Raw genomic sequence first — 21,358 nt, 5'->3', positions numbered from 1 at the left:
TTTTGTATAGTTGCTCAGAGTTCTATTCCCACAGCTGAATGGTAAATTGGACTGAAAATCCTGGTGGTCTCTAAACAATGAATTTAGCCTTTTGGTTATGGCACTACATTAAAATGACACAAGTGACCCACAAGTGACTTTGTGATCTGTGTGCATTATCTGTTCAAGTTCAAGTTCAAGTTCAAATTTGGTTTATTTGTCACATACATAGTCATACACAGTATAACTCGCAGTGAAATGGTTTGAGAGTGCTCTGTCCAAACTGAGGAAAAAGAAAAACAGGGGTGCATAGAGAAATATATATTCTATATATGTACAAAATATATTAATAATGTATGTACAATATATGTATATTATGTTTATATACACAATGTACAATGTATATATGTACATCTTGTAATTGACATATTTAGAGTTATATGTTACATGGTGGTAACATGTAACCGTGTTACATGTTCCTTTTATCTGTTTGAGGAGAGTTCTGACTTGCTGCTCTCAGTAGTAGATGCCATTATTTATGTGACTGTGACTCTAGTTAACAATTTTGCACTTGTGGTGTACCCCGTGTTTTATTTATATACTATTTCTGAGCTTTCAGGTGGTGCTCCTATTTATCTACTCCCATTCAGGTGCAGGTCAACACTACATTATATAATTTAAGATATTTGCAGTATAACTGTTTTGTAAAAACACTTTTAGTCAGGCAATCAGGTAATGAAGTCCTGGAGAATATGACAAACCTTTTTACTTGATAAAAAATTATAAAGTTGTATTTTACAGCGTAAGTTATTTAATATTTGTTGATCAAATTTGCTTGAAGAAAACTATCAACAATCAGCCTTACATAACTATAACAAATACATTGCATTGCTACTATGTATGAAAAGGGCTATACAAAGAAACTTTCCTTGCCTGTCCTTGTTTTCATCCTCGCCACTCGCAAATGTGATCTCTGGTGTCCACTAGCAATCAGGGAATGCAGGTGCCAGACGAACCCTATCACCATTAACATGTGATTAGAGACCATGCACCTCACCGGTGACGCACAGCAGGTTGGATAGGTTCATGAGTGAGGTTTTCAATTCAGGAAGATATGGATTTATAAAAAGACCACATAAGAAATGTTATGCGTTCCTCTCCACTAAAAAGCATCCCTGCTGTAAGATGCTCACACACAAACAGAAGGTGGAAAGAACTGTGAGCACAGCCGAAGCTGTTTTGGCTGTAGTTGGTTTATAGCTAGTTGTTGTTATTTGAATGTGTATTACAATGTATTATAGTTACTTTATCCATATATATATAATAGTGTAATGTGACAAAAAAATGTTAAAGCTATATAGATTTTATGAACTAGTTGTTTTACTAAGATGTAATTGCCATTTAGGCTAGTATTTACCTTTATTTTCCCAGCAAACTGTTATACACTAATTGTTACAATCAGTTCAATAGATCCACAGAAGTGAAATATATTATTGGTTCTAGTACATTTAATGTATTTTCTTAAACATATCTCTCTGAACGTAGAATGCGCAGCAGAAAATCTGGTGCCCAGTGCAGGAAAGATGCCATTATTGTTTTTAAGTCTGTTCTGGTCTATCCAGAGACCAGCACTCTAAATCACCTCTGGCAAGCAAGCTAATGCTGAGTCACCATCAGTTTCTGGCCAGTTACATAGCTGCACTATAAGAGGCACAGCTAGCTCTGCCCAATCACATAGCAGCACTATAAGAGGCACAGCTAGCTCTGTCCAATCACATAACAGCACTATAAGAGGGACAGCTAGCTCTGCCCAATCACAGTTGAAAATATAACCTCATATTGGTTCTGATATGTTAAATGTAAAGAGAGTGAGTAGGGGAACAGTCAGGAAATGAAGCACCACAATCTCACAGATCTTGAGCTGGGTCAACAGACATCAGACATCTGACATCCTCTGTTCATTCTGAATTGGAAGTAATTGAAGAAGATAATTAAATAGTTATACTAAAATGATTGGCGAAAATACTAAATATAACTTAGTATGTCCTGAATACTAAGTATACTAAGAATAGTATTAAACTGAAGACAAAATAAATTGCACATTTTCTTCTGTTTTAGACAGACAGACAGACAGACAGACAGACAGACAGACAGATAGATAGACAGATAGATAGATATTCTAGAGGTTAATTAATCAGTTATAGCAGCAGAAGTAGAGCATAAGTATTCAAAAAATGATATAAAAACATATCTCAGTAAAATATATACTTAATATGTAATTATAGAGTATAGAATACATATTGCTGTATATACACAAATCTGCTGAGTAATGTAAAATGACAGTGCAGTAGTATTACCCACAGAGAATTTAAATGATACATGAGTGTAACAAATAGTGCAAACCATGCAAAACAGCAGGTAGGAAAACAACAGATGTGCAGCAAAACACATGATCAACAGAATGTTCACAATATGTCTTACACTGCAACTCTCATGAATAAAACAAAATGCATCCAAGTGCAAAAGTGCAACTGATGTCCAATGAAATTATTCCTTGCTACTACAGAGATGAAGTTCTGCATACTGTCTGTGTTGGATTAGATCATTATTTGCATAGCGTAACTGAATAAAGGCAAAATATGTCCAGATATCTGTTATGGTCGTTTATTACTGTGTTCGTTATAAATCATCTGTGTATTTTACCTGGCATTGAATCCATCACATATCTCCTGTACATAGGCAGTTTTGTCTTATCATACCTTAATATGAGTAGGAATATATTGTAATAATTAAATATTTACTTTCCACAAAGGAAATACTGTAACATTTAGGTGAACCCTGGTGTTTTCCTTATTAAAATTCAAATATGGTTTGATAGTTGAAAGTTCATTAACAGTTTCCATATCCATTCTACATATATGAGCAGAAAATATTAGTTTTGACTCCAGTATCTCAGACAGTATAGGTCGGTTTTCTAAAGGCAATATAACTCACGTTAAAAACGTATGGATCCTTGCGATGATAAAATGCTAGGATATAAATTGTATTACTCGGGTTATGAAAGCTGTCACTAGGAGTCCACATCATTCATGCAGTCATGCTGACTCAGGAAGCCTGCTTTAGCACAAATGAAGGCGGGTTTTGATAATTGTTTCCATGGCACTAATGTAATTGCTCAAGCTTAGAGCTAGGCACCGATATTTACTTATTACTGGATTACTTTTCACCTTTACATTTAATCGGTTCTGCTACAGGCTATGCTGTGTATGTGGAGGGTTTTAGCTGTTTGAGTATAACATACACACTGACTTGAACGTGATACAGAAATACTACATCTTTATTCCTTAACGAAAATATTTTCTGTTTGCATGTTTGCATCCTTGGAAGAAACACTCTGAGACCCTAACCTGTCGTTACTCAAACTAAAATAACTTCGTCATCCATTGGACTAAAATGGCTATATTCTGTCCGGGTCTGAAAACCCATCCGTTTAGGAGTGGGTCAGCCGTGTTGCTGAGCTGGATGCGCTACAGCGGTTGCAGTGCGGAGCTCTTGCGCTGCGGCAAGTCTTTGCGCTCGCTGCGGTTCACATACGCAATCCCTGAATGGGCGGTTGCCATGGTTTCCCGGGTCACATGCGTGGGTTTCCTGTAGCCAGCAGCAAAAGATGCTGGCTGTCGAGTTCTCTGCCATTTTCATGCCTATAAATTAGGGGATGTTCTCGGAACAAATGGAAATAGGTGTCATGGGATTGTGAGGATTTCTTTGTTTTGTTTTTGCTGTATTGCAAAATTTGGAAAACGCAGGTTCCTTTAATTTCATCTGACGTGACAACGCAGTACCCGGTTTTCACCCGAATACTGCATTTTGCACATCTTTCTCCGGAGATCTGGTATCAGGAATGAGTATAGAAATCCCCGAGGGGTTGACGGAGCTTTTACAGAGCTTTACCGTGGAGGTACTACGGAATCAGCCCAGGGATCTGTTGGAGTTCGCCTTGCAGTATTTTACTCAATTGAAGGAGAACGAAACCAAGGGGGCCGCATTTGGCAATGAACAAAATTCGTCTGTACGAACAGGGAAAGCCGTCAACTTCATCGAGGAGGCTATGCAGATTGATTCTGAAAACGAAGAGGACGCGGATGACGATGAGGAATTCGTAGGTAACAGATTAGGCTTGTTAAAACATTTTTTTGACAATAAGATATGTAGGCAACTACTTATTTAAGCGCTGCATATAACTTGATAGTATAGCCTACTACATTGCGCCTGTGCAATTTTAAAAAGTGTGCGGTTTGTGATGTGGCCCCACTGTAGTCATTTATAACGTGTAGGAATTAGAAATAATATATCCTAAATTAACAACCTACTTCGGGCCCAATGGAAGCCGATCTCGATTACATACGATTTAATCATGTCTTGATTCCAGTACCGCAACGCGAGGAATGCTCTGATTTACAGTTTAATAAGTGAGGGGGTAAATTTGTCCAATGATAAATGCAGAACACGCTCCGCAGAGGGGCGGGGATAGACGATACTACAAGCAGCATACTGGAACATGCAGAAAGATGCTCACCTCGGCCTGTATCCACCGTGCCTCAAGCGAGGATCTGCATTCAGGAATCGTGAAATTGATAAGCTCTTTTTTTTTCTTTTTTTTTCTTTTTTTGTAAGTGTGTGTGTGTGTGTGTGTGTGTGCGTGTGCGTGTGCGTGTGTGTGTGTGTGTGTGTGTGTGTTAAACATGTCGTTTTCCGGGCCTTCGTTCCCTATCATTCTGAGCTCACCCACACTCTCACGCCAATCTGATTGATTGGTTTTATCCTGGGCTTTTCTTTTTGTTTTTTTTTTTGCTGGCGAGAGTACGCCTTGTATAGGTTATTAGAGGAAAATGTTCAGTCTGTCAGAGTACATTGTCTCAGAGCTAAGTGCTTTTTGTTGCATTGAATGATGCTTAATTATTTCTCTAAATTAAAAAGTTAGTTAAATGGGTATCAACTTCAAGGCACTTAAAAGCCATGTTTAAAATGTTATTATAGCAAACGCATTCTGAATAATTTAGATTTATGTTGTAGAAATGTGTTATGATGTATTATTGCTGGGAGTTGTAGGTAAACAGGACACTCACTGCTATGAACACTCTTGTGCTCTCTTTACAGCCCCAGTAATAAACAGGTTTATAAGGCGACCTTCTGGTAAGTGACCCTATAATTTTCTGGAAAGATGATACCATTCTGGAAAGATGATATGCATTTAGGGAAACATTTAAAGTTTGCTAATGACAATTTAGTTTGGAGTAGATAGTATGTACTAATTAATATTTATTAGCTCTGTGCAATATATATTTTGTCAAATCATATAGCTCATATAAATCTTTTTATAGGTAATGAGAATGTCAAATATTCTCCCATCATGTGACATTTTCAGTATGTAGCAGTATATTTTGCTTATGGTCTGTAGCTCTAAAGAATATGAAAAAAAGCCATAATATACAATCTGATTAGAGGCTGTCCTGTTTTCATGTACATTCCTGCAGCTTCCGTCTAACATTTAACATAGTCCAAGAGAACGCATAAGAGAACCTATATTTCACAAAGCAACTATCAAACAGCTTACATTTTCAAGAACCCACTCAGGGTCATGTTAGTGTAACTTTACTGATCTATCTGACAGCTGTAGAAGTGCTGTGGGATCGAGGCTTGATTTGTTTGGCCTGTCTGTGGAGGGGAACAGTGGATTCGCAAGCTCAAACTCTTCAAACTCCAGGCCTGGTGTAATTAGATGTGACCGGAGTCCGAATGGTCTGTGTAGTATGAGCTGTATATCTACATTCAGCTGCAGACTGAGGTGGCGCATACTGACTTTTATTACACTCAGTGATGGAATGAAACCAAGCTGCAGGGGAAAGGACTGTTTAAAAGTATTTTTTCTTGAAGGCCATCTCTTACATACAAGAAGAGCAGTGTTTTGTTAAAGAGATTTTAGTGTTAAAATAGATGTAAATGGGAAAGAAATGCCCTGGGCTCATATACTAGTTCTGACATAGCCTGTTCAGATTCTTAAGTTGCTTTCACTTTTAAAAGGCAAACAGTGGTTTTAACATCATATTATTGTGCTTGTCTTACCCACTGCTACAAAAAAGGCATCAAACGATACTGGCTCAAATGAAACTGATGGAATGTGTGGCCTGTCTGGGTTAGCAGCTGTATACATAAGCTGATTAAGGCTTATTTGCACATTCCTTCAGTAAATGAAGAATTAGTAAAATAATTTTTTTTTTTCGACACAGTCATATATTTACAAATAATCTCAAACTGATAACACTGATCCATCATTCTAAAAAAAAATTAAAAATCCCAAAGATCCCAAAGGCATTCGTACCGTTCCTCTAAATGTGTGCAGTTATAAAACATATTTCCATTTAATGTGGTGGTGCCTTTACTTTACTGTGTAAAGACATCTCTATGCACTTTTGGCTAGTCTCATGAATCATCTTCCCTTAAAGACTCCATCGGGATTTTTCGAAGTAGCCATCAAGCGAGTACAGGCTTTGCGTTAACAACAAGAAATGTTTGTAAACACATGGAATTTCATAGCTTTTATGGGCTGTTCACATTACATTAGTCATGACCTAATTTAAGGACCGTGAGTGGGAAATCATGTCTTGCCTCTGTCTATTTTTGTTTGTTTGTTTTGGAGGGGGGAGGGGCTCTCATCATAGTACTATCAAAGCAATTCCTGACTTGATCTTCAGCAAGCAGCTACCTGGCTTAGAACTCAGTGTGTTTCACACCACACTGAGAATAAACCTCTGCTATAATCCCATTCTCAGCCCATGATTGGCATGCACAGGATCTCTAACTCTCACTGAACTTACCACTGAAGTTAACCCTAGGCTACAGCTGAAGGAGAATGTGAGAAGCCAGGCTGAGTTTAGTATAGATTTGGCCATGTTGTGCTCAGGCCTGGCCATGGGAGGTGCATTGATCCAGACACTAGATGCACCTGTCATGCTCTGTGCCAGTATTAATAGTAGAAAACTGGGGGCATGCGGTGGAGGAGGCAAATGAGCCTCTCATCTCAACTGCCAGTCAATAGAGGAAAAGAGTGAGACAAAAGACAGAAAAACAAACCAAAAAAAACAGGAGAGAAGCTCAGGATACAGGAGGAATAACGGGATCAGATAGTTCTGCTTGGGATTTTGAGAACGTATTGTTTAGCAGTCAGGAAAGTCACTTTTTTATTTGTTTCAAGGAGCATGTGTTTTTTTTTTATTGAGTGTTATTCCCAGTCTTATAGAATATGTCTACTAAACCAATGCTCATAGCCTGCACACCAACTTCCTGTTTACTCTGCTGCCCTGTCAACCTGATTCTCTCCTTTGTTTGTCCCACACTAGTGTGTGCAGAGGCATTCAACCCAGATGATGATGATGAGGACAAGGAACCAAGGGTGAGGGATCATTAATCCAACACACTGCAGAATGAGAGCTCTTAGTGGCAGAAGGGACAAATGCAGGGAGGATGCAAGCTTGACACTTTTTACGCATATTCTTCTGTTCCCATTATTGGTGTTGAGATCCTGTTTCACTCATCCTGAATGCCTTTGGTCTCTTTGCAGGTGACTCACCCAAAAACAGATGAACAGAGGCAGAGACTACAGGAGGCCTGCAGAGACATACTTCTGTTCAAAAATCTTGACCAGGTGAAGAGTGTGCTCCTGTTATTTCTTCTTTTTCGGTGTGTTTTTTTCTCTGAAAGCAGAATGTTCTTTATTGTATGTAAGTGCTTGTTACAGAAGCGATTAAAAAGTCCACCGAAGACAGTAAAGTGACTGGATATTGCATTTAGATAACAAAATCACAGCCACACTAATTGTAACACTATATAATGCATTATTTTGCTGTCACACTTCTGTCGGAAACATGGGAATAGTTATGCAATATTGGGAATGATGTGTGTACTCTGAATTATTGTATCATTTGAATTTATATGTTGGGGTTTTTAAACAAGGTATCCTCACATTTCAGGAACAAATATCACAAGTATTGGATGCCATGTTTGAGAAGACAGTTGTTACTGGGGAACACATCATTGATCAAGATGATGATGGAGACAACTTTTATGTCATTGAGCGGTGGGAACAACATAAAACCTTTGTTATATTGAAACATTTTGGATTTTTCACTGTTATGAAGAAAAGTTGCTGATGCTTCATTCTCACAGAGGGAATTTTGACATCCTACTGAAGTCCGATGGCACCTCAAGAGCAGTTGGCTCGTATGATAACCGTGGAAGTTTTGGGGAGCTTGCCTTGATGTATAACACGCCAAGGGCAGCCACCATTGTTGCTACTTCGACTGGAGCCTTGTGGTGCCTAGTGAGTAACTCTGTGGTGGAGGACAATTTTGGGTTTTCTTTAGCAATTGCTTGGAATTCTCTACTCTTCTCTACTCTTCCTAATCATAATTAGTATCTATGAGTAACAATTAAAGATCCATCAAGTTCTAATAGGATAGGACATGGCTATGCTTATTTTTTTAGATAATTTAGCTTTAATAAGAAAACTGTGGTTGGTTTGCACTTTACTGTGCTTTCTTAATTAATTTATTAATTAGTTAATTAGTTAATTAATTGTTTATCTATCACATTAGAGCTCCCTCTCCTGTTTTGATGACATACCAAACTACTCCCACACAAGAGAGACTGCTGAAATAAAATGTTGACTGATTTTCTCTGGAATGTAGTACTTAGAGTCTAGCCAATGAAAATACAGTCCAGTGTATCAAATGAAAACATTATTTACATGTAATTATTTGTTAATGGCCATTTGACACTTAAAGTAGTAAGACTTTATATTAATTCTTGATGAAATACCCCAAAACATTAACATTGCCTAATGGCCGTAGTTAGAAGTATGAGCATCTTACCCTACTAGGTCATGGTAACAAGAAGTGAACGCTCATAGTTATATGCGAGATCCCAGTTCAGCCTGTTGCGCACCATTATGGAGAGCTTCAGAACAAAAGCTCTGTGCTCCAGTGGTACAATCAAGTGGTATTCACCAGTCAAATTAATGTAGTACTTAGATGAACATTGAATAATCGCTTTTTCTATTGTTTGTATGTTTTAACTGCAGGATCGGTTAACATTCAGAAGGATCATTGTAAAAAACAATGCAAAGAAGAGGAAAATGTATGAGGCTTTCATTGAAACCCTTCCACTGCTTACATCCTTGGAGGTTTGAACCACTTTTACAGAGAAAAAACAATTTTTACCAAATGCTAAGGTAACAATGATATAATCTTTTATTGTTTTCATTATTATTATTTTAGGTCTCAGAAAGAATGAAGGTGGTGGATGTTTTGTCATCCAGAGTGTACAAAGATGGAGAGCAGATTATTGCCCAGGTTAGCTCTGTCTTCAACCCTGGCATCCAAAATAACTATTGGGTTATACTTGTAAATTAACTATGAAATGTAGGAATGTTAGTGACCTGTTAGGAGGTACCCAATATCTTACACAGTAATTCTCACAGTGTGATAATATATTCAACCGCATCTGTCTAAATATAGATTGACATATAGAGTGACCAGACATTTGTTTCTACAGGGTGACCTGGCAGACTGTTTCTACATTGTAGAATCAGGTGAGGTTAGAATCACCATGAAGAGAAACCGGGTAAGTTCTAATGGAGGAAGAAACCTGCGGAAGCTACTCCCTCACATCTTAAAACCCCCTGTTCCCTCTGCTGAACTAGATTCTGCATAACAGACATCAAGTTGAGGCAGAAATAACAGGCAATAAATCATGTGCCATTAATTGACATTCTCCAAATCTGTATTTTTTTATGTAAATCTTACATTTTCACTATAATGGCAAACTCACCCAAGAGACGTAGCTATTTTTAGAATAAAGCCTTTATTTAGAAATAATTGACAGTAAGGTTTTCTGTGAGGTTTACTGTTAGATTCAGAGAGAACTTTAAGCCTTAAATGCTTTACAATCTAACTGGTTTAAATGTCAGACCTCCCAGGTAAGAGATTTACGGGGTGTTTCAGCAGTGCTAAATACAATGTCTAATAAAAATAATATTTTCCAGATAATTTTTAGGAATGCACAGGATATGCTTTATTAAATAAAATATGCTAAATATGTTAAATATTACCTTCAATGTAAACCTGACTTGTTATACAAAATATCTTTATCATCACATTTGCAGAGGAAAAAAAATCAGGCATCTTAAAAAAATAGCTATCCTTTAAATGATGATGTCATGTCTTTTACTCTTTTGGCAGTTGAAACTAGACTGTGAGGAGGAGGAGGTGGACATTGCTACATGCACCAGGGGGCAGTACTTTGGAGAGTTAGCCCTAGTCACCAACAAGCCAAGGGCAGCTTCAGCATATGCTGTAGAGAATGTCAAGTGCTTAGGTACTACCTTACCTTTAATAAATGTTTAAATACACAAAAATACATATTGTTATCAGAAACCTGTAGATAATAATTATAGCAAATTTATATTATCATAACAGATGTAGCATGTGTGTGTAACAGAATACTGTACCTTGCAAATGGTGGATCTTATGTATATTTGTGTATATTTATGCATAGATTTTAGGGGGAAAAAATCAGTTTACTCTATGGAAATGTTGTGCTTCCTATTGCTTATTCTTTTGATTCTTACATGTATGTGGACTGTGTTTCACAGTAATGGATGTCCAGGCATTTGAGAGGTTACTGGGGCCTTGCATGGATATTATGAAACGCAACATTGCTAACTATGAAGAGCAGTTGGTCATCCTCTTCGGAAGTCATACAGAAATAGAGGAACCAAGTGCATGAAATTTACAAATACAAAAGCAACAACATCAACAAACTGAAATGCAACAAAATGAAAAGGATGAAATGAATACAGGCCTCTCAGCATTGGTCAGATGCCACTCGATCATAACTTCTAAAGTTCAGAGTTATTGTTTTGCATTCACAGAAGTGAAGCTCTGGTGTATCAGTGATAGTGATTTTTACATGTGATAAGCCAAATATGTAGGACATTCTTTACAGGTTACACAAGGTTTATAAAAAGAGTTTTTTCGATGTGTAAAGTGTTTTGTCATACTGGGAATATACTATGTTTATCCAGTTATTGGGTTATGTCAATGTTATTGGATTATTTATCCAGTTATTGGTTTATTTCCCCACTTCTGTATTTTGTTAACATGTATACAGATATAAATGATTTTTAATGGTTATTTTGAGTTTCTCTTTGTGTTTGGCAGCAAGACACTGATATCTCGAGCCATATTTATTTGTCCTGTATTTTATCACTTTTCTGAATCCTGTTTTTTTTTTTTTTTAAGTACACTAATCAGTGTTTTTAAAATGTCTCATTCATAATTACCTTCAAAGAATGAGCAAATCGCACACAAATTTGGACGGTCCATGTGTGTCAATGTATGAGGAGGATACAAACCGAAACCTATTAACTTGTATTCATTAAAGCTGGAAGTATAGCTGTAATATATAAACAAGTAATGGCTTGGTTACATGAGAAAGGGAGACAGACGTGTGTATGCTGATATTGCACTTTGATGCTAGCCTCATGAAAACAAAATGGAATTGCACATGGCTTTAAGCTGAACATAATTATGTTGTACACAGCCTTTTTAGAATTTAGTTTAGAGTCCATACTCATAAATAAAATTCATATAGAGTGTTTTCAATTACTGTTTAAGGGGTAGCATATTTATTTTACATCTTCATTCTTTGGCACTAATTTGACTTTTGTTCAAAAATTTGTTTCATGGTGGAAAATTTGATATGTGTGAAATAACCATCTGTTACACATCCTTTTCTACACACCAACCTACAGTGTGTGTTTGCTAATAAAATAAAAGAAGAATAGAAGAATCAACATCAAATACATATTAATGCATAACACATTATCTGTTGACATGCATTAATGCTTTATCCACCATTTCTACCCTTAAAACATTTAAATTTTGCTTCTGAACTGCAATATGCTTCACCGGTTTTAGTCCTGTTTTCAGTTAATGTATAGGTTTCTTTCTCTTTGTATTACATTATTCCATTGGCAAGTTAACATTTAGAACTTTTTTCTTCCAATGACATTAATGGGGTTATTTATTACTGTCTACCTCCACACAAATATCACTCCATTAGCCCATCTGGGGGTCTGCAGCCCCCCCCCCTCTTAGTAGCCAGCCTCTGCAGAGTACTTTTATTGTAGGCTATTTGTGTAGTTCCATCATTTTATAAAGTTTAGGCTGTACACCTGTTAGAGACTTTAAATTGGGAATAATGTTGCTCTGTGTTTTATATATTAAACATCAGTTTGTGTCTGACCAGCTCTAAAAGTAGCTCTTTGTGTTGCCAGTGCTCTCTGTTTCATGAAATTCAGATAAAGGTCTACTATTGTCAGTGATATTTGACTATCAAAAAAATAAAATACAATTTTGTATTAAAGTTTAGTGAGCCGGTTCTTATTTAAATGAATTGTTTTATTCCTTGAAAGAGAATATATCAAATAATTTTGGTACACTGATCAAAATCAAGCATTTAAAAGAATAATGTTTATGTTAGTACTGATGCAAAACAAAGGCCCATCCAGTAACAAAAGAGGAGACAATGCTGAAAACATGTTAGCGCACCCAATGAACTACAAAAGTAAGGTAACAGACGTCCAAAACTGACCAATGAGCATTTCAATAACAAAGCAAGCCATGCCTTCCGCAGCGTTCGGAAAATTAGCCAATCATGCCTCGAGTATACTATATTGACGTGACCATTTACCAATGAATGAGTAGATCTAAAAGTAATCAGTCCTGCCTCCACGGAGAACGTTAGAGATCCTCGGTAATGGCGACAGGTTTGGTAAGTAAAAAGTTAGCAAAAGATTACACAGGGAAAAAACAAACAAACATGGATGTCGATCCGTTGAAACTGGCACAGGCGCGATAATAATAAACGGATGTCGTGTCTGTGGCGATTAGAAAGGCTGTCATTCATTCTTTCGTTTGCGAATGACAACTTACGGTCGATCCGTCTTTTTCCGTCATGACGTTTGTTGTTTTGTGAGTTGCTAGGTTGAAGTATGAAGTATGAAGCCAGCTGGCTGTGTTGTCTAGTTAATCAACCGTTTTCAGTCTGTAGAACCTGGGTAGCTGGTAGTTCCGAACAAAGGAAAGCCGTTTTATATGTATAAAACCAAAAGTACATTTTGCCTTCATTCATTGCAATTCTCGGAAGGGGTTGCGAGCGCCATGTCTCAACTTGTTGACATTCTTTTGTTTACAAAGTCGAGTTATTTGCCTTCGTAAGTTTGGACTCGGTGACAGGACAGCGGACAATAGATTTAGCCAAAATGACCTTTCTTCACTGGCTGGAGGTGGTCAATATGATTGATGTTGGTGCTAGTTTTTAGTACAAAGACTGGTCGTGTTTTTGTTGCTGTACTAGTGGCAGAGAATGAAAACTATCCCTTTGTTTGATTAGATTTGAAGAACAAATTCACTCTTAAATGTATCGGATTGTGTCTATGAATGAAAAATTGTTCGGGGACTAATAGATCGTATTCTTTGTAGTAACGAATGCGTATCTAAAGCCAAGCAGAGTGTTAACTGATATTTTTTCCTTCCTGTGCGTATTTGCTGAAAATTTCAAGTTCGCAGTTAAACCACTTGGATTTCGAAATTGACCAAAGATCGCCTGTCATCAAATTACATTCGTTGTCATTGAATTCGGTGTAATGCCGAAATCAATAACTGGGATTTGATTTCTTGTAACGTCTTGGCTGCTGTTATTGATCCCTTGTTACGCAGTTATGAATGAATGAGCGCAGCAGCGCATGCGCGGGATCTGTAAAGTTTATAAACAAGGCTTGCATGCAAGAGGGTCACATGACAGTCCTTTACGAAACGGGGACTGGAAGTTCTCAAACAAAGAACAGCACTTAAGACACGGAGTCCCAAGACTTGCTTAGTGAAACCCATTCGAAGTTTTGTTTCAATTTTTTGTTTCTGCATCGCATGTATGTAGTAACATGTATGTAGTAACGTTGTTTATTACAAGCAGAAAGCAGCTGTTGCCGTGATATTTTAGAGATGACCAAGGTTGCATATCAGCCTGCGTGACAAATAAGGTTAATATGTTGTCAAAGGTAATAAAAATAGATTCAACAAGTAACTGGATTTTGAATGATTATATCAGTTATTGTCTTCTGTTCATTAATTAATTCATTTATTCTTTTAAGCATATAATTGTAAAATGTCATACTTTCTCAACAGTTTGTCCCACCATTTTGAAAAAGGTACATTTAGCAACCAGTTGGACCTTAACTAAATTACAAATGATTAATTCACCATTGCCATTATTAAACCCTTTATCCTTTTTTTTTCTTATATTGTCTTCAGCCTGGCCAGGTGACATGGCATAACATGGTATGGGAAGTGAAGACCCCACAAGTCCCCCAAAAAGTTCAGGAATCCCAGACAGACTGCTCAGGCATGGATGAGGCTTTTGACTTACTAAAGTGCAATGAGAACCTGCCTTCCTCTCCAGGACGCCCATCCAGTGAAGGCCACATGGAATATGGTAATTCCACATTACACTTTGACTGACTGACTCTTTATTTGTTTGTCTGTTTTTGTGTTCATCTGTCCAATATCTTTTTACCAGATGACCTGCCAGAGCTGCAAGAAGTGCAGGATGACCAATCATCCCCCGTAGTGTTCCAGGTGACCCCGGGCGTGTCACATGAAGAGAGGCCTGGGCAGTGCTGGAGTGTGCAGTCAGAGAGCAGCTCCTCCCACACAAACTGGCTGACTGAGCTGGCCAACATTGCCACCAGTCCCCAGAGCCCCTTGTTGCAAAACACCCCCCACAACAGGTCAGTAACACAACATTTCTGTGTAGTACACACATGTGAAGAGATGGCAACGGTCAAAGGAATCTTACAGCAACTTAGGAACAAAATGGAACAAGTTCTACTGTTCTACTATTCTACTGTTGTAGTTAGCTTAACCCTAACCCTAGGTTTACCATTTTTTAACTTTACCAGTCCTTTCTGGTTTGTTTTTTTTTCCCCCTCAGTGGTCAGTGGCATTCCACCAGTCTGAAAACAGGAGTACCCACTCCTCCCCGGCTTGTCTGTTTTCCCAGTTGTGAACTCATCCATATGCTGTCTCCACAGGTCCTCTCCTGTGCACATCTTTGCCAGCAGTAACAGTTTACATTCCTATGCGCGGCCACCTTTGGCCTCCAGCAGCGCCCCTGGCCCTGCTCGCAGTCACATGAGAGAGCGCAGACGCCTGCGGGTAGAGCCCCCAGTCACGGCACGCACACTTCCCCCTGCCCGGTCCCCTAGCCCTTCTGCTATTCATGACCGTAGCTGCATGTTACTGTCATACATGAGACTTATAATACATTATTTTTTACAGTTGTTTCTTTAGATAATTACTTTACATTCAGGAGTTCATATATTCAGTGATTTACGATTTAGTAACTCGGTCATCTGTGTTGCTGCTGGGACTGATTGTAGGCAAGCAGTGAGTCAGAGTCAGGGATATTCTGCATGTCTTCGCTGTCAGACGATGACGACATGGGATGGTCCCATTCATGGCCCTCCACAGTCTGGCACTGCTTTTTGAAAGGTATAAAAGCCACACACAAACAAAAAGAGGTTTTGAGTCAGAAACTTACATTTGGGTTTTTTGGTGTGATTAAAGAATCACACATTTGTACAAATATTAACTATGTAATTATTGTAAATGGATCTGTGTACTAGGTGCTAAAAGGGAGAATATAGTCAAGCGTGTCTTAGCTGTGTGGGGAAAAAATAGCTGACTTTTTCACTTTATTACTTTGTTAACAGTATACCAGCCATTTTATGAATGAGTTGTTGTGGGTGAAATAGCACCCTCTGCTGTCACATATGCACCAGAACAACAAAAAGTGCAAAAAACAAGTTGAGAGCGCAGGTCAATGGGAGGGGTGTGAGGCATCATCTGAGATGTATGCATTTCTCTCCACCCTCAGTTCTTGATGTACAGTGTACAGAACAGTATTAACTAAGTTTGTTTTTAAAGCATTAGCCGAATGCCAAGAACATAAATCGTTCAACATCGTGTGTCATTGGCAAAATAAATGGAGCATTTTTGAGGTCCTCCAGGTCACATGTAAAAGTCTTTATGAGTGGATCCCTGGGTGTTCTTTTGTTTGTAGGCACACGGCTGCGCTTCCATAAAGGGCCGAACATGGAGTGGCAGGACGTTGAGGACCTGGCAGAGTCAGAGGAGGAGTCTGATGATGATGGTGGCCTGCACATCAGTCCCGTTAAGGTAAAATACCCCTTAAATGAATTATGTCATTCTCTATGTTATCCTGTGTTGACAGAAGCTGTTACTGAGCTGTCTCACTCAAAATGAGTCAGATTCATCCTCACCTCAACACATGTTACAGTGCATGTTGGGCCCATGCAGAATTGAACTGAGACATTGTAGTTTGTGAGGTTTCAGTAGTGTAATATAGTGTTGAAGCTCACCTCAGCATTGACATTCCATCTTGCGTTGCAGAGCTTTGGGTCTGACGGATTGAAGCTTGTGGCCTTGGAGGAGACTGTGTCTTTTGGTCAGTCCATTCTGAAATTAACCTTTGACCCCGGTTCCCCAGAGGCTGGGCTTCTGACTGCTGAGTGCCAACTTGACCATCCATTTTATGTGAAAAATAAAGGTAAACAAATACTAACTGTGTTTAAGTAATGATAATTCATTCATATTTTAAAGGGGCATAAATTTGCTTCCAGTGTTTTTAAGAAAAGTAAAATTTCACCTCAATTTGATTAGATTTCTCACAGTTCAATTATATTCATGGTACTTTTATTTTTTAAGAAATGCCACATATCTGAAAATAATCTAGGAATTTTACTTTGGCCAAATGGTGGACACTTACTCAAATGTAGACACATTTTTATGTTATTATGATCCAAAATCAAAACTGAATTGAATTGGCACATCCAAATCTATGCATTATGATTCATCAATGTATTTTTACACTCATAATGTTTAATTGTATGATATTTGTGATAAATGCCACTTCACATAAACACATCCTTTATGGTCATAGTTCAAATGCTGATGATTGTAAATTACACATTGTCTTGAACTGGAATTTTAATAACTGCCTGTGTGTGTGTTTTAGGATGGTCCTCCTTTTACCCAAGCCTTACTGTGGTACAGCACGGCATCCCCTGCTATGAAATGCAGGTTGGGGATTTGTGTCTGCCACCAGGACATCGTGACGCCATCAACTGTGACGACTCAACTGTTTTTGACACCTTCAAGAGGTAAGAAAAAGAACATGGTGTCTCTGAACTTTGTACTTTATTAATGTGCAATATAAGATTGTTGCTGTAGATCTTAAGCTTGTGATAAATGGTATTTGCCATGATAAATGGTTTACTGATACAAAGTTGTGAACAATTGGTACATTTAAGCACTGCACTGTACTGTACCTTATTAAGTGGTGTTTTGTGCAGGTCGCTAAGACTTGCAGTTCTTCAGTGTGTGCAGTGTGTGTTTCTGTCTGCAGTTATGACTTCACCCCTCTGGACTCGTCTGCTGTGTATGTGCTGAGCAGTATGGCACGCCAACGTAGAGCTTCCCAGTCCAGTGGGGGCACCGTGAGCCCTGACTGTGACAAACTTGAACCTTCTGGCCCCTCCCACCACTCCCCCAGTAGCAAATCACAGCGCCACTCCTCAGGGGGCAGTGGAGCCACACCTACAAAGTGCAAACGGCCAATGAACGCATTCATGCTCTTTGCTAAGAAGTATCGAGTGGAATACACACAGATGTATCCTGGAAAAGACAACAGGTGTGTGAAAATATTAATAACAATTTACTTTTGTTTATTTTTCATATTAATTAAAAGTTAATTTAAAGAGTAATAACCACACCGACTGTTGAACTGACATCATTGTCTCCAGGACATCACCAATGCTGCTCTACACAGACCTATTGACTGTACATAAATAATATATAATGTACAGTCAGTTACAGAATTCTGTAATAGTGCTGTTTTGTTGTAAGATTACTAAAACAATTGCTACATTTGTACAAGTGCTGTTTTCACCTATATACTGCCTAACTGAGCAGCAACTTTATTTATTTATTTTCCTGGCTCACAAAGTGAGAAAGCTGCTCAGAACACTAACGGGTCCTGTTTGCCTCCAGAGCTATTAGTGTAATACTGGGCGATAAGTGGAAGAAGATGAAGAATGAGGAGAGGAGGATGTACACTATGGAGGCGAAAGCACTCGCTGAGGAACAGAAACGTCTCAACCCAGACTGCTGGAAACGCAAGAGAACCAACTCGGTGAAACACCCTGTGCTTCCTTAATGCATTCTCTCTGTTCACTTCACAAGAATAAAATGAATAATTTTTTTTCTGTTTTTTTCTATGGAAGCACATTTTTAATGCACAGTCCAGTATGTAGTTCTCTGCTATTTCTGTTCTTGTATCAACATTTCAAAAACTCTGAATGTCAGTGGAACAATGCTGAGTTTCAGTAATTTCCAGTTGCATATTTCTTGCATTGATAGGCACCTGTGCTGTAGAAGTTAGTACAAAGCACTTTAAACTTTCAGCACAATGTAAAAATATCCATGTGTTACTTCACAACCATGGTTACACAGCACAGAAGCACAGTTCATTATTTAAAGTTAGTCATGTGGAACATTTCCATTCTTCCCAGACTCAGTTATCTGTCCAAGGAGCGCTCAGAACGTCAGACTCTTGGGTTAACTAAATCCCTTAGCTGAGATTTTGGGAACAAGTCAGTGTCAATGATCAGATCCCATCTCAGACGCGCTACCTGTCCGTTACAGAAGTGGAGACGCCTACATTCTTCCAGGACTACTGAATGTATATGTATATAAACTGAAGTGCTAAGGAAAAACTTTTTCAAGAACACCTGTGATATCAGCAAAAACAAATAAAAAGAGTCATATTTGGCTATATAATAATGAACTATAAATCTTGTTTCAAAACAGACTAATTTGACTTACAGGTAAACACACAGCCATCACTAGATGTTTTGTGATCTGAACTACCAGCAGGTTTATAATGAAGGCCTCTTGTCTTGTCTTAGGGCTCTCAGCAGAACTAGTGGAACAACCAGGAACGTGACAGACCCGTGCAACTGGACAGTAAGACTGACGCCACCTATCCCACAACCTTCTGCAAGAGTGATGCGTGATGACACTTAACTGTGAGGCTACATATAATTGCTTTGAAGAAAAAAAAAAACGTCATAGAGCGATAACTAAGTAAAAGGAAAAAAAAAGCTGAATGAGATATAAACAATATAAAAACATGTAATCTAGTAAACTAACAGTGCTTATATTTTTCATATATTTTCAAAAATTATGGAAATGCCTTATCCTTCCAAAGTAAAAAAATGCTCAGTTCTACTTTCAGGTAATTTCGTATGTCTGTGCTTGAAAGGTGAGACCCTGTGGTGCTATATTTAGTGAGGGCGAAGGAGTGTATATGGACAAAGTCTATTTTTACATGTAAAAAGGGGAATTTTAGATGTTAGCTAGCTTGTTTTCAGCTGTTCATATTAATTATATTTGTATAACTCAAAGAATTGCACAGACTCAACGTATTGCAAATAGACGAATACTTTGAAATTCATATTCGTCATTGATATGGTAAGGGTTGTATTCTTTAGACACCTCTCCAGCCTAGACCATATACTGTGTGTGTTTTTATCTGTTTGTGTGTGTGTGTGTGTGTGTGTGTGTGTGTGTGAGAGAGAGAGAGAGAGAGAGAGAGAGAGAGAGAGAGAGAGAGAGAGAGAGAAGAATGAATGAGAGAGAGAGAGAGTTAGAAAATCATTCAACCGGCCATATTACAGTGTATATGAGGCTTCTACACACACACACACACATACACACACACACACACACACACAAATTCACACATAAAAACATTAACAAATACACACACACACACACACACACACACACACACAGCACTTCAGGGCCATGCCTTCACTGTAAGTTTTTGTTTTTGCACTTTAAATATATACATAACCTTTTACAACCAGTAAATGTATACAAGCTGAAATATTGTGTATAAAATTATATATATCTTGCTAAGATATATTCTCTGACACAATCATGGCCAAACTGTATAGGTTGTGTTGTGCTTTACAGGGTTTCCATTGCATTGCAGAAAAAAAATCCCCTGTTGTTGATAATGTACAGCCCACGTTCCCATTCAGTTCTTGCACAAACTATTCTTGTATCATATTATAAATAAAAAAAAATAAAGTTAACTTGTTGCTATTTATTATCATAAATGCATGTTTTTTGAACATACTACTAAGATAGTAGACATTTATAATTTGTAACAAGGTTATTAATCACACAGCCTTAACTCAAGGAACATGTTACTTTAATTCCTGGAATACAACTATCCTTAATTACTATTATCTGAATGTTTAGCAACAAGAGACTCACAATAACATATATAGCGGGTGTGCATAGCTGTATTTAATATCTAGTCATTGTAAGTTAGTTGCCTGTTGACCTGCTTTTCAGGATAATGACAGAGACTGATATTGTTACTTCTGTGGTGACCATTTCCACAGAAACTTTGATACATCAAACCATGCATGTAACGAGTCTAATCAATACTGTAGACTAATTAATACTGTAACACTTTTAAGGACTGGGAACCTTGTTAAGAATATGCTTTGAAGGCTTTAATTAAGATGCACTCTATAGTGGACCTTTGTCTCAAAAACAAAAGTCCACCATTTAAAAAATAAATAATAGAGAATTACGCAGTACAAAGGCTTTTATTTAACATCGGCATCTCACTTTTATCCACATGGCACAAAGTCATTTTCAGAGAGAGAATAACATTCATGCTCCTTGGATGTCATTACTTGCACAGTTCTTTTGCTTATGGCCACATAATCACCTTTAACAAGCTTGATGATCGACCCCTAAGAAATAAAGGGTGCGATTATTAATTTATTTACTCAGTCAGTCAGTCAGTCAGAAACAGTTTAAGGTTTTTTTTTTTTGGGTAGCATGACTGCAGCACCTCATGTATTACTCCCATACCAGTGTTTTGCACTCTTGAAGTCCATTCTGATTATTGTTTTGCTAGTACTGGAATCCAGCCTCCAGAGTGTGCTAAAACAACATGTTAGTTAGAAAATCCAGTAGCCCACTTTCAACGTAATATTAGCCTCTTCTGCAGTTATTGTGTATGTTGCTTTTTAGCATTTAGCAAAAAAAGATATATATAAAAAAATTAAAATCTGCATAATCTTTGTGAAACCAAA

The 21,358-nt window shown here is 37.9% G+C and overlaps 2 protein-coding genes across 7 annotated transcripts; both read left to right on the top strand.

Annotated features, from left to right (window-relative positions):
- The first annotated feature begins 3,611 nt into the window (after positions 1 to 3,611).
- On the top strand, positions 3,612 to 12,467 carry prkar2b (protein kinase cAMP-dependent type II regulatory subunit beta). Its single transcript, XM_027003172.3, has 11 exons — positions 3,612 to 4,142; positions 5,137 to 5,172; positions 7,377 to 7,429; positions 7,598 to 7,681; positions 8,007 to 8,113; positions 8,203 to 8,356; positions 9,116 to 9,217; positions 9,312 to 9,386; positions 9,589 to 9,657; positions 10,275 to 10,410; positions 10,688 to 12,467. The coding sequence occupies exons 1-11, from the start codon at positions 3,881 to 3,883 to the stop codon at positions 10,819 to 10,821; spliced, it is 1,212 nt and encodes a 403-aa protein (XP_026858973.1). The 5' UTR covers positions 3,612 to 3,880; the 3' UTR covers positions 10,822 to 12,467.
- A 304-nt stretch (positions 12,468 to 12,771) lies between these two features.
- Positions 12,772 to 20,348, top strand: hbp1 (HMG-box transcription factor 1). Of its 6 annotated transcripts, none has more exons than XM_081711908.1 (12): positions 12,877 to 14,155; positions 14,283 to 14,305; positions 14,409 to 14,589; positions 14,674 to 14,884; positions 15,188 to 15,329; positions 15,536 to 15,647; positions 16,219 to 16,334; positions 16,569 to 16,725; positions 17,194 to 17,338; positions 17,584 to 17,868; positions 18,228 to 18,369; positions 19,145 to 20,348. In XM_081711908.1, the coding sequence occupies exons 3-12, from the start codon at positions 14,433 to 14,435 to the stop codon at positions 19,160 to 19,162; spliced, it is 1,485 nt and encodes a 494-aa protein (XP_081568034.1). In that variant the 5' UTR covers positions 12,877 to 14,155; positions 14,283 to 14,305; positions 14,409 to 14,432; the 3' UTR covers positions 19,163 to 20,348. The 6 variants fall into 6 exon arrangements, with proteins under 6 accessions (XP_026859086.2, XP_026859088.2, XP_081568034.1 ...); XM_081711906.1 differs by having other exon boundaries at positions 14,249 to 14,305; positions 15,188 to 15,311; XM_081711905.1 differs by having other exon boundaries at positions 14,249 to 14,305.
- The last annotated feature ends 1,010 nt before the right edge of the window (positions 20,349 to 21,358 follow it).

The sequence above is a fragment of the Electrophorus electricus genome, chromosome 4, assembly GCF_041902795.1.
Source record: "Electrophorus electricus isolate QZ-2024a chromosome 4, ASM4190279v1, whole genome shotgun sequence".
Taxonomy (NCBI): domain Eukaryota; kingdom Metazoa; phylum Chordata; class Actinopteri; order Gymnotiformes; family Gymnotidae; genus Electrophorus; species Electrophorus electricus.
Note: the sequence above shows the minus strand (reverse complement) of the source record. Positions and strands in the feature narration are given on the sequence as shown.